General features: G+C 37.8%; 1 protein-coding gene across 1 annotated transcript; it reads right to left on the bottom strand.

The window, feature by feature from the left end:
• Positions 1-3,266: 3,266 nt before the first annotated feature.
• LOC306854414 (transmembrane protein 160-like) lies at positions 3,267-13,227 on the bottom strand. Its single transcript, XM_079392379.1, has 4 exons — positions 12,874-13,227; positions 9,008-9,032; positions 7,579-7,671; positions 3,267-7,493 (listed from the first exon to the last, which is right to left on the bottom strand). Exons 1-4 carry the CDS (start codon positions 13,072-13,074, stop codon positions 7,192-7,194), a joined length of 621 nt encoding a protein of 206 aa, XP_079248505.1. The 5' UTR covers positions 13,075-13,227; the 3' UTR covers positions 3,267-7,191.

Below are 13,227 nucleotides of genomic sequence, written 5' to 3'. Positions count from 1 at the left end.
CGTCAGTGAGACGTTCAGTGAGACGAGTGCATGACGTAACAGCATATTAAAGAGCCTATCAGAACGCCAGATGTTCAGCCAACGGTCTGTGGACGTGACGTCTGAGGCTGAGACTACATGCCACTAAACAACACTACTTTTTATGTAGAAAATTATTTTGAGTATGGTCTTCATGAGAGCATACACAATTTAGATGACTCAAAAAAAAATCTTAATATGTGAGACTGAGCACTGTCTTCATTTCATTTCAAAAAACAATTTATTTCTTCTTAATGTGTAAGACTTTACTTTTTAAAATCGAACTACTGAATGTGTATGTTTTTTTATACTCCATTGTAGTTAAGGCCAATTATAAGACTGCATTTATGCTGGAGTCCCTTTTTCTCATTTGTATAAAGCCCTATACATACCTAAACACACACAGACACACACACACACATACCTACGCACACACAGTATATATATTTTTTCTCTTCAATTTTTTCATGCTACACCTGCACCTTTTGTCATCATCTGGCAATGAAATAATGTTTATTTCCTCACAAATCAGTACTCAAACCAGGGGGCTGTTTCATAAAACAAGTTTACCAAATAAGCCAAGTTATTTCAGTTAGTCTGACTTATTGCCAGTTGATTTGGTTCAAAATAAGTCAGACTAACTGAAATAAGCCTGGCTTATTTGGTAAATTTGTTTTATGAAACAGGCCCCAGAATTGTTCAATTGTTTATGATGCTCACTCCTTTACTTGTGTGTATAAATTTGTTTGTTCATTGCTGTCAGATTCCCAGAAACAATATAGACTGCTCTGCTTGTACAAAAAAAAAAATATATTATTGTAATCCATTTTTAAAAAGACTTACTTTTTTACATTCTAGTAACTTGTCATGTATGTATACCTGTCATGTATAGTATAGCTGGACTTTACCTGCAGTATAAGAAGCTATAGTTTCAAAAGTTGCTTCTGCCACAGTCAGCTTGTTAACCACTAACATGACATTTCCACCTTAAGTGACAGCGTTGCATTCAAGCCACCTTAAACATCAAACCTGTCCTTCTCAGAAATTGCGGGAGACAAATGTGCTTGCATAGTCCCCATTTATGTACATATTCATAGACTCATTATGTACTGTAAATAGCACTGAAGGTCATGCATAAACAAATAGTCTGTAACCTCGTGATAAACACTCACAATCAACATACAATGAATGTCATCGGTTTTAAAAGAGTACATTTATAGAATGTTCTGCATTTCACATTAACATAAATATACATTTAAAAAAAAGTCACACACAGTGGAAAAACAGCGAAGATGCATACAGAGGTGGAAGTATATGAACAACAGCCAATCAGGTTTAAAAGTCATATAGCAAAGGCAATCATCTACCACTTCAAGACTCAAGAAACAAAACGAAAACCTGACAAAATTCTAAATGTGTTCTGGAATTTACAAAACACAAACAGCGACTATTCTTAAACACATTTATATGCCGACAGATAAGTGCCATAATTTCTCTGAGGATTCATACATGGTCTTTGATGACAACAACAGCCACTGTGACAAGAAATCAACAACAAAAAATCTTTTGGATGACAATAATTAAAATATATAATCAAATAAATAAGCAGCCCTTTGAAGATGTACAAACAGAAGTGGAACGACTAATGAAAGAACCACCGCACATGTTCCAGAGTCCCTGGTGCTATTAACAAACCTCACACGCATACAGATCAACACGTCTGTCTGTTTACCATGAATCCCTCCCTCCAGAGACGCCACCTGCCCTTGATATCTGACACAACTTGCACTCACGTTTTGTTTTGAACTTTTTACCATTTAACAACTTTTTGTCACTACAATTTTACAGTTGTAATTAATTAACCCCTAATAGTCATAGAAACCTTCAGCCTTGAAGGTTTTAACCCAGCAAATCTAATCTGAATGCACTGTAAAAAAAAAAAAAAAAAAAAAGCAGATTTTTGAATTTTCTCAACTTGTTTTAAGTTTATACAACAAAAAGTTGAGAATCTCCTACAAAAATAAGTTGAGAACTCAAAAATCTGCTGAAGCTGGTTGTCTTAAAATGTTAAGTTGGCTCAACTTTTTATTTATTTTTTACAGAAGCTTATTCAGGGTTCAAAACAAGTCAGTGACGCTTTTTCGTCACATACAGAAATCCATTTTATAATGCACTTAATATGGAAGTCTATGGGGCACTACAAAAACATTTAAATAGGCTACACCATTTTTAATGTATAACCACAAAATGTCAACGTTATGCTGCTTATCGTTTACTAACATTGTCTGTGAAATTTTATATTGTCGTTTCATCTGTCCATATGGATATATAACAAAGTTAGCAAGCATTTATTTCACTAGTGTCATATTTAGACAATTCGTGTTTACATTTTTACCCAATTATATTTCAAATGTGTGTATTTTAGTGTTTATATTGCTGAAGTATCTTGCACCAAAGTAGTGTTGTTATTGAAAACCTAAACTATTAAAAGCCATTTCAGTTATTTAAATAAGGCTGAAATAAAATAAATCTTAATCCAAAATTCGAAAGGTTGACCGGGCACCTAAGTGAAATAAATTGAAGTACAAAATTACTAAAAACTAAAACTCAAATGAAAATTAGTTCAAGCTAAATAGAACTATATAATAATAAATATAAATAAAATAAATAAAATGTCAAACCACATAACAGAACTAAAATTAAACACTAAAAATATAAAAAAGCTCATTCAAAATATTATAATAATATATGAATAATACTAAAACAACAGAGCCTCATAGATTTTCACTGTAAATACATTACTGTAAATACAATTTTTTGTTTGTTTTTACAAACTGAGGTATGAGTAAAATGTGATTCTGGACCAAAAAAACAGTCATCCGTGTCAATTTTTTGAAATTGAGAATTATACATCATCTGAAAGCTGAATAAAATTTTTCATTGATGTATGGCTTGTGAGGATAGGATGATATTTGGCCAAGATAAAACTATTTGAAAATCTGGATTCTGAGCGTGCAAAGTCAAAATATTGAGAAAATTGCCTTTAAAGTTGTCCAAATTAAGTTCTTAGCAATGCATATAACTAATCAATATATATATATATATATATATATATATATATATATATATGAATATAAATAAATATATTTATGTTAGGAAATTTACAAAATATCTTCATGGAACATGAATTTTACTTAATATCCTAATGATTTTTGCCATAAAAGAAAAATAAATAATTTTGACCCATACAGAATCAGAATGAGCTTTATTGGCCAAGTATGTTTACACATACAAGGAATTTGTTGTAGTGACAGAAGCTCCACAGTGCAACAGAAAGACAGCAACAGGACAGGACACAAGATAATAAAAGAATAACAACAATTAACCAAAAGGCAAGGTACAAAGCAACAGAAACACAATATATAATATAAACAACTATGTATGTACAGGTCAAGTATGTGCAAATTAGAAATGAGAAAAAAAAAGATTAAATTAGTGAGTGTGGTGAATGGATAGTGTGTTATGTGTATAGCTCCTGTGGCAGGTTGAACTTCCTCAGCTGGCGAAGAAAGTACAGCCTCTGCTGGGCCTTCCTGACAATGGAGTCAATGTGAATATCCCACTTCAGGTCCTGAGAGATGGTGGTGCCCTGGAATCTGAATGACTCCACTGCAGTGCTGTTCATGATGGTGAGTGGGGGGAGAGCAGGGGGTTTCTCCTGAAGTCCACTATCATCTCCACAATTTTGAGCGTGTTAAGCTCCAGGTTGTTGAGACTGCACCAGAGAGCCAGCTCCTTAACCTCCTGTCTGTAAGCAGACTCGTCACCGTCCTGGATGAGGCCGATCACTGTGGTGTCGTCTGCGAACTTCAGGAGCTTGACAGAGGGGTCTTTAGAGGTGCAGTCATTGGTGTAGAGGGAGAAGAGCAGTGGGGAGAGAACGCAGCCCTGAGGAGCTCCAGTGCTGATGGTTCGAGTGCTGGATGTGAATTTACCAAGCTTCACTAGCTGCTGCCTGTCTGTCAGGAAGCTGGTGATCCACTGACAGACGGAGGTGGGGACGGAGAGCTGAGTTAGTTTATTTTGAAGGGTTTCCGTGATGATGGTGTTAAAAGCGGAGCTGAAGTCCACAAACAGGATCCTCACATAAGTCCCTGGTCTGTCCAGATGCTGCAGGATGAAGTGCAGTCCAATGTTGACAGCATCATCCACAGACCTGTTTGCTCTGTAGGCAAACTTCAGGGGGTCCAGTAAGGGTCCAGTGATGTCCTTCAGATAAGCCAAAACCAGTCTTTCAAATGATTTCATGGCTACAGACGTTAGGGCCACAGGTCTGTAGTCATTAAATCCAGTAATTTGGGGTTTCTTTGGGACGGGGATGATGGTGGAGTGTTTGAAGCATGAGGGGACTTCACACAGCTCCAGTGATCTGTTGAAGATCTGTGTGAAGATGGGGGCCAGCTGATCAGCACAGGTTTTTAGGCAGGCTGGTGACACACCGTCTGGGCCTGGTGCTTTCCCTCTTTTGTTCTACCTGAACATGGCACACATCTTCGCTGATTTGAATTGTAGGTGTGGGGGAGAGGAGGGTTGCTGGAGGTGTTAATGGTTGTGTGGAGAGGTGTTCAGGGCGGGTGTGGGCTGATTTTTCAAAATGACAATAGAACTCGTTCAAGTCGTCAGCCATTGTTGATTCTCCAGAGCGCTGGGGGATGGTGACTTGTAACTGGTGATATCCTTCATTCCTATCCACACTGAAGCAGGATCACTGGAAGATAATTTTTTCCTGAGCTTGTCAGAATAATTCCTCTTTGCCGCTCTGATCTCCTTTTCCAGTGTGTTTTTGGCCTGTTTGTACAAGACTTTATCCCCCTTTCTGTGAGCATCTTCTTTGGCATGACGGAGCTGTCTGAGTTTTGCAGTGAACCATGGTTTGTCATTGTTGTAGAATAGATAAGTCCTGGTAGGAATGCACATGTCCTCACAGAAACTGATATAAGATGTTACAGTCTCTGTGAGCTCGTCCAGATCGGTGACAGCGGCTTCAAAAACAGTCCAATCAGTGAGGTCGAAACAGGCTTGTAAATCCCGCTCTGTTTCTTTAGTCCATCTTTTAACAGATCTTAATACAGGCTTTGCAGATTTAAATTTCTGCCTGTAGGTCGGAATAAGATGAACCAAACAGTGATCAGAGAGTACTAAAGCTGCTCGTGCTTAATATCATACATATTAATGTATGTATTCCTAAATGCTGTAAAATATTTTTTTTATTATTAGTTTATGATATTACTGCATACAAAGGGTCAGTGACATAAATACATATTTATACATAAATACAGTTGAGTGATATGAGACCTTTATTGTTGTATAACAGTGATCCAATATATTACTGTCTCTGGTGGGACGTGATGAGCTGTCTGTATTTTGGCAGTTCGCGGGAGAGATTTGCTTTATTAAAGTCCCCGAGAATGATTAAAACAGAGTCCGGGTGTTGTTGCTCACTCTCTGTGATCAGATCAGCGAGTTTCTGTAAAGCTGTGCTCACGTGCGCTTGCGGTGGGATGTAGACACTCACGAGAATGAACGAGCAGAACTCCCGCGGCAAATAGAACAGCTTGCAGTTAATGAAGAGCATTTCTAGATCTGAGCAGCACATCCAATACAATGTATTGTTAGCTATCACTACAGATATACCCATGCTACTTATGACTGGTTTTGTGGTCCAGAGTCACAAATGATTATTTAAATTTTTTACTTGTTTAAAACCTGAATTATTCTTTTAGCACCACTAATAATTTATCCAAAATAACAGACAGGAAAAATTAGCAATTGACAACAATTTAATCTGCAAAGGACATTTTGGATGACATAGTTGAATTATTTCTTCTTGTAGTCCAGCAAGATTTGTGTATTTGCTTTGAACAGGGAAAAACAGCATTTAAACTAGAGTTGATCTAGATCTAGAGTTGACTGTTTGTAAGTGTGCAGAGTGTGCTGATTCAATGATAAGTAAACATAGACACACTCCAGCAGATTGAATAACTGTATGAGCACATGTGCAGTCCGCACACATGCCTGACATGACATCTCACGTCAGCAGAATATCTACACGCCAGACAGCAACCGGCATGACTGCATGCTGTAAGAAAAAAAAAAAAAAAAAGGTTCCAACAATATCTATACTTTGGATGCATGCATAACAAAAGAAAAGATGTGCTGACATCTCTGTTGAGGGAAAGTCATGAGGAAGAAGACGACGTTGAGAAGTTCTTATCAAATCTGCAAGGAGTGATTTTATTAAATAAGACTGCGACCGTTCAAGCAAGAAATCCGAAGTGAATTGTGAGAGACTTGAGGTAATCATTTTAAAATAAATCTCAACCTGAACGAGGCCTAAATAGATAGAAATATGCTAAACTATGTAGAAACCATGAATTATAAAAGCACACTTTACAATAAGGTTCAATTTGTTACTTTCACAGCACATCTTGATTAATGTTCTACATACAAATAATTTTTTAAAAACTATATATTTATATTTAAATTATAAATGTAAAAATCTAAATTATAAAACCCATAATTACAAATTAAATATATTTAGTATTAATATATTTAATATTATTATTAACCATGATATTAATGTATGTATTCCTAAATGCTGTAAAATATATATTTTTTTATTAGTTTATGATATTACTGCATTAACTAATGTTAGAAAATCAAACCTTATTGTAAAAGCGTTACTAAAAAAAAAAAAAAAACATTTCAGAATCACATCACTTTATAAAATAGTGAACATATCCGTTTATAACAGTTGAACAACCAAGATGCTGAACTACTTGCCTGATAAGTGCTAGCTTAGAAATTAACTTTCATGTTCCAGCACACACACCCCACATCCAACAAAAGTATTGCAAAAGAAAAATATGTATTTATGTCACTGACCCTTTGTATGCAGTGGGACAGCTGATGTTGAGGAATATTACAAACACAAAAACTCGCTCAACCCAATAAATCAAGCACTAGAGTACTGCACAATTATGTTGATAGAAGCCCCAACTCCACAAACCAGTTTCGCCTTTCCTCTTAAAGCAGTTTAATCAGCTTGTGAATACAGAAATCTGGCCGTGAGTCAGTGTACAAGGGCATTTGAACTCAGAATCTCCTCTAGTCTCACTTGTCTTGGCCTTTTTCTTCAGCGGTGCATCTCTCGCGTCTCGCCCTGCATTCGGCGCACTCCCCGCCTTCATCTCCCCCATGCTCTTCCTCGTCCTCCTCGTGAATAATCTCCAACTCCAGGCGGCCGATATAGAGCGATACCGCGCACAGCCAGAAGAGGGCGGCGACAGACACCAGGCCCGCGTGGAGGAGCACAGTCAGCCGAGAGAGGAGCATGATCCTCCTCAGGGTCAGAAGACTGGTCACGTACGACGCTCCGCCGAATGACACACACACTCCTCCCAGGATGAAGAACACTGGGGGAGGAAAGGAAGAAACTGTTCAAAACAGGATTATAATTTAAAAAAAAAACGATGGACTGAGTGGAAAATGATACAGTACCGTATCCGGCCTCTCGACCCACTTCACTCTGCGCAAACGCAATAACGCCGATTCCTGTAGCCAGGAGACCATTCCGGAACCAGGACAGAAATCCTGCAAAAAAATGTATGCTTGTTTGCCTAGATATAAAGTACTTAACTGCAGGAAATATGCAATTTAAGCATCAAAAAAATTGTTTACGCATCATTTAATATTTTTGTATGGAGCACAACAGTCAGTTCCAGATCTAAAAATCCCATTCATTTTCATTTTAGGAGACTTTATATTTAAAAACTTATAAGCTGTTAAAGACAGAGCTGTGAGGTTGTTAATCAATGGTATATGCTATTGTTGAAGCCATCAGTTTACATTATTTCAACACATTTTTTTAAAATACGTTTAACAGCAGAATTCCTGGTGAAAATAATTTCTACATTACCCATGATTCTGCACTGAAATCTCACCACTTCAGAGGATCGAAACGAGCAAATCATACCAAAGCAATTCTTCAGCATCATATAAATGTGTGTGTATACACACACACACACACACACACACACATACACACACAGAATATATGCATATTTTGTAATAAATATATATATATATATTTATAATCACCCCTTTTAAATTAGTAGTTTTATATTTATTCATAATATTTACTTTAATTACATCATTCACAATGCTTCATGGGATTGTAGTTCTTTCCTTCAATAAAGTTAAGTACACATTCTTCTACCTTTGTCTTTTTGTCCAATTTTCTTGTCTTTTCGCTTTAAATCAATCTTTTCAAAGTTTGTAATTTTGTGATTCACCTTGTAGCTGGTTGGTTTGGTTCATGGTTTTTAACTGTTGCACTTGCACTTTATTACAAAACTGTGAATTTCAGATGTTAAACGATTAGTTCACCCAAAAAAATAATGTTCTTGCATCATTTAAACAAAAAAAAGACTATAAAAGTTAAATAATTTAAGGCATTACACCCAAAACACCATAAAAGTAAAATAAGTCTAAATGACTTATGCATGAATGTGACACATGAATGTATGAATTCATTATTCACTGATAATCTTGACTGAATAATACAGACCAGTTTGAAATGAATTAGACTGAAATAAATCAAACAATTAATTAAAACCGGACTCTGAAATTGGACACAAACTGATCTTGAAAAAACGTTCGGATTTTTAGCCAGTTCTTTAAACAAAGGTACGATACATTTAGGCTTATGATACTTTTTTGGTGCTTATTTATTTATTTAGAGCTTGACAGTATATTTCATTATATTTATAGTAGACAAAATATACCATAAAAATTCAGAAAATAAAAAACAACAACAGAAAAACAGTCATAATATGGAAAGACATGGAGGTGAGTAAATGATGACAGGATTTTCTATATGTCAGTAGGCCTAATTTGTGCTTCATTAATGCTGGACAACTGACCTCACCTATTTCATGAGACTTCCGCAGCATCTAGAAAATAAAATAAGATACTATAAGGGTCTATAAACAGATTATTTGGCAGTTAACGCAATAAAAAAAAGAAAAACATGAAAACAAATATTTACAGTACTACCATTATTATTAGTAATAGTATTATTGACATGCAGTATTATACCACGGTAATAACATGATTTTCGCACACGTATTCTATAGGCCTATAATACATAATTTTGTACCAGTACCATCGTAGAATCAAATTCATTGGAATACAATGTTAATAAAACAGTTTAAAAATAGTAGTTATTTGACAAAAAATACAACTAAGGGTACCACAGTACCACCAGTACGTTTCATAAATTAGTGTAATATAAAAAGGAACAATTGTAAATTAAGAAATACAGTAATAATCTGTGTTTGTGTTTACCAGCGCATCAGCTCTGTCTAGCCCAGTGAAGTACTGTTATCCAGTAATACTCTGTCTGTGTTTACCAGCGCATCAGCTCTGTCTAGCTCAGTGAAGTACTGTTATCCAGTAATACTCTGTCTGTGTTTACCTGAGCATCAGCTCAGTCTAGCTCAGTGAAGTACTGTTATACAGTAATACTCTGTCTGTGTTTACCTGAGCATCAGCTCTGTCTAGCTCAGTGAAGTACTGTTATCCAGTAATACTCTGTCTGTGTTTACCAGCACATCAGCTCTGTCTAGCTCAGTGAAGTACTGTTATCCAGTAATACTCTGTCTGTGTTTACCTGAGCATCAGCTCTGTCTAGCTCAGTGAAGTACTATTATACAGTAATACTCTGTCTGTGTTTACCTGAGCATCAGCTCTGTCTAGCTCAGTGAAGTACTGTTATACAGTAATACTCTGTCTGTGTTTACCTGAGCATCAACTCTGTCTAGCTCAGTGAAGTACTGTTATCCAGTAATACTCTGTCTGTGTTTACCAGCACATCAGCTCTGTCTAGCTCAGTGAAGTACTGTTATCCAGTAATACTCTGTCTGTGTTTACCAGCGCATCAGCTCTGTCTAGCTCAGTGAAGTACTGTTATCCAGTAATACTCTGTCTGTGTTTACCTGAGCATCAGCTCAGTCTAGCTCAGTGAAGTACTGTTATACAGTAATACTCTGTCTGTGTTTACCTGAGCATCAGCTCTGTCTAGCTCAGTGAAGTACTGTTATCCAGTAATACTCTGTCTGTGTTTACCAGCACATCAGCTCTGTCTAGCTCAGTGAAGTACTGTTATCCAGTAATACTCTGTCTGTGTTTACCTGAGCATCAGCTCTGTCTAGCTCAGTGAAGTACTGTTATACAGTAATACTCTGTCTGTGTTTACCTGAGCATCAGCTCTGTCTAGCTCAGTGAAGTACTGTTATACAGTAATACTCTGTCTGTGTTTACCTGAGCATCAGCTCTGTCTAGCTCAGTGAAGTACTGTTATCCAGTAATACTCTGTCTGTGTTTACCAGCACATCAGCTCTGTCTAGCTCAGTGAAGTACTGTTATCCAGTAATACTCTGTCTGTGTTTACCTGAGCATCGGCTCTGTCTAGCTCAGTGAAGTAATGTTATACAGTAATACTCTGTCTGTGTTTACCAGAACATCGGCTCTGTCTAGCTCAGTGAAGTAATGTTATACAGTAATACTCTGTCTGTGTTTACCAGCACATCGGCTCTGTCTAGCTCAGTGAAGTAATGTTATACAGTAATACTCTGTCTGTGTTTACCTGAGCATCGGCTCTGTCTAGCTCAGTGAAGTAATGTTATACAGTAATACTCTGTCTGTGTTTACCTGAGCATCGGCTCTGTCTAGCTCAGTGAAGTAATGTTATACAGTAATACTCTGTCTGTGTTTACCTGAGCATCGGCTCTGTCTAGCTCAGTGAAGTAATGTTATACAGTAATACTCTGTCTGTGTTTACCTGAGCATCGGCTCTGTCTAGCTCAGTGAAGTACTGTTATACAGTAATACTCTGTCTGTGTTTACCTGAGCATCAGCTCTGTCTAGCTCAGTGAAGTAATGTTATACAGTAATACTCTGTCTGTGTTTACCTGAGCATCAGCTCTGTCTAGCTCAGTGAAGTAATGCTATACAGTAATACTCTGTCTGTGTTTACCTGAGCATCAGCTCTGTCTAGCTCAGTGAAGTACTGTTATACAGTAATACTCTGTCTGTGTTTACCAGCACATCAGCTCTGTCTAGCTCAGTGAAGTACTGTTATCCAGTAATACTCTGTCTGTGTTTACCAGCACATCAGCTCTGTCTAGCTCAGTGAAGTAATGTTATCCAGTAATACTCTGTCTGTGTTTACCTGAGCATCAGCTCTGTCTAGCTCAGTGAAGTAATGTTATACAGTAATACTCTGTGTCTGTGTTTACCTGAGCATCAGCTCTGTCTAGCTCAGTGAAGTAATGTTATACAGTAATACTCTGTCTGTGTTTACCTGAGCATCGGCTCTGTCTAGCTCAGTGAAGTAATGTTATACAGTAATACTCTGTCTGTGTTTACCTGAGCATCAGCTCTGTCTAGCTCAGTGAAGTACTGTTATACAGTAATACTCTGTCTGTGTTTACCTGAGCATCAGCTCTGTCTAGCTCAGTGAAGTAATGTTATACAGTAATACTCTTGTGTTTACCTGAGCATCGGCTCTGTCTAGCTCAGTGAAGTACTGTTATACAGTAATACTCTGTCTGTGTTTACCTGAGCATCAGCTCTGTCTAGCTCAGTGAAGTAATGTTATACAGTAATACTCTGTGTCTGTGTTTACCTGAGCATCAGCTCTGTCTAGCTCAGTGAAGTAATGTTATACAGTAATACTCTGTCTGTGTTTACCTGAGCATCGGCTCTGTCTAGCTCAGTGAAGTAATGTTATACAGTAATACTCTGTCTGTGTTTACCTGAGCATCAGCTCTGTCTAGCTCAGTGAAGTACTGTTATACAGTAATACTCTGTCTGTGTTTACCTGAGCATCAGCTCTGTCTAGCTCAGTGAAGTAATGTTATACAGTAATACTCTTGTGTTTACCTGAGCATCGGCTCTGTCTAGCTCAGTGAAGTACTGTTATACAGTAATACTCTGTCTGTGTTTACCTGAGCATCAGCTCTGTCTAGCTCAGTGAAGTAATGTTATACAGTAATACTCTGTGTTTGTGTTTACCAGCGCATCGGCTCTGTCTAGCTCAGTGAAGTAATGTTATACAGTAATACTCTGTCTGTGTTTACCAGCGCATCAGCTCTGTCTAGCTCAGTGAAGTAATGTTATACAGTAATACTCTGTCTGTGTTTACCAGCGCATCGGCTCTGTCTAGCTCAGTGAAGTAATGTTATACAGTAATACTCTGTCTGTGTTTACCAGCGCATCAGCTCTGTCTAGCTCAGTGAAGTAATGTTATACAGTAATACTCTGTCTGTGTTTACCTGAGCATCAGCTCTGTCTAGCTCAGTGAAGTAATGTTATACAGTAATACTCTGTCTGTGTTTACCTGAGCATCAGCTCTGTCTAGCTCAGTGAAGTAATGTTATACAGTAATACTCTGTCTGTGTTTACCTGAGCATCAGCTCTGTCTAGCTCAGTGAAGTAATGTTATACAGTAATACTCTGTCTGTGTTTACCTGAGCATCAGCTCTGTCTAGCTCAGTGAAGTAATGTTATACAGTAATACTCTGTCTGTGTTTACCTGAGCATCAGCTCTGTCTAGCTCAGTGAAGTACTGTTATACAGTAATACTCTGTCTGTGTTTACCTGAGCATCAGCTCTGTCTAGCTCAGTGAAGTAATGTTATACAGTAATACTCTGTCTGTGTTTACCTGAGCATCAGCTCTGTCTAGCTCAGTGAAGTAATGTTATACAGTAATACTCTGTGTTTGTGTTTACCAGCGCATCGGCTCTGTCTAGCTCAGTGAAGTACTGTTGCTCCGGTGATGATCGTGATCTGTTCAGCGGGGGTTTCTCCGCCGCACGTCGCGCGCTCCCCCGGTGAAGCGCTCGCGCTGGAGCCCAAACATACTGCAGCAGCAGCGGCCGCCGCACGAGCCGAGAAAACCGCCTGCATGTTAACCAACTTATGGAAGCCATTGCTTGTGAAGGGGAATAAACTCAAAATACGACCTTTACCCGGCCTCTGAACTCTGACACTGCAAGTGAGCGTGCGTAAAGACGCTGCCGCGCGCTCACGGAGTGTGAGTGGATTGTAGTGGCGCCATCTATCTTTACTTCTTTATGTGATGT

The sequence above is a fragment of the Barbus barbus genome (genome assembly GCF_936440315.1).
Source record: "Barbus barbus genome assembly, chromosome: 34".
NCBI classification, from domain to species: domain Eukaryota; kingdom Metazoa; phylum Chordata; class Actinopteri; order Cypriniformes; family Cyprinidae; genus Barbus; species Barbus barbus.
This window is presented reverse-complemented; position numbering and strand designations above follow the sequence as displayed.

Bases quoted from the DNA above. Each gene is read 5' to 3' on its own strand.
- LOC306854414 (XM_079392379.1), bottom strand. From the start codon at position 13,074: ATGGCTTCCATAAGTTGGTTAACATGCAGGCGGTTTTCTCGGCTCGTG. The intron at 9,033-12,873 runs GTAAACACAAAC...TTTATTTTCTAG, and splicing joins TAGACAGAGCCGATGCGCTG to ATGCTGCGGAAGTCTCATGA. The intron at 7,672-9,007 runs GTGAGGTCAGTT...ATTTTTTTGCAG, and splicing joins GCGGAAGTCTCATGAAATAG to GATTTCTGTCCTGGTTCCGG.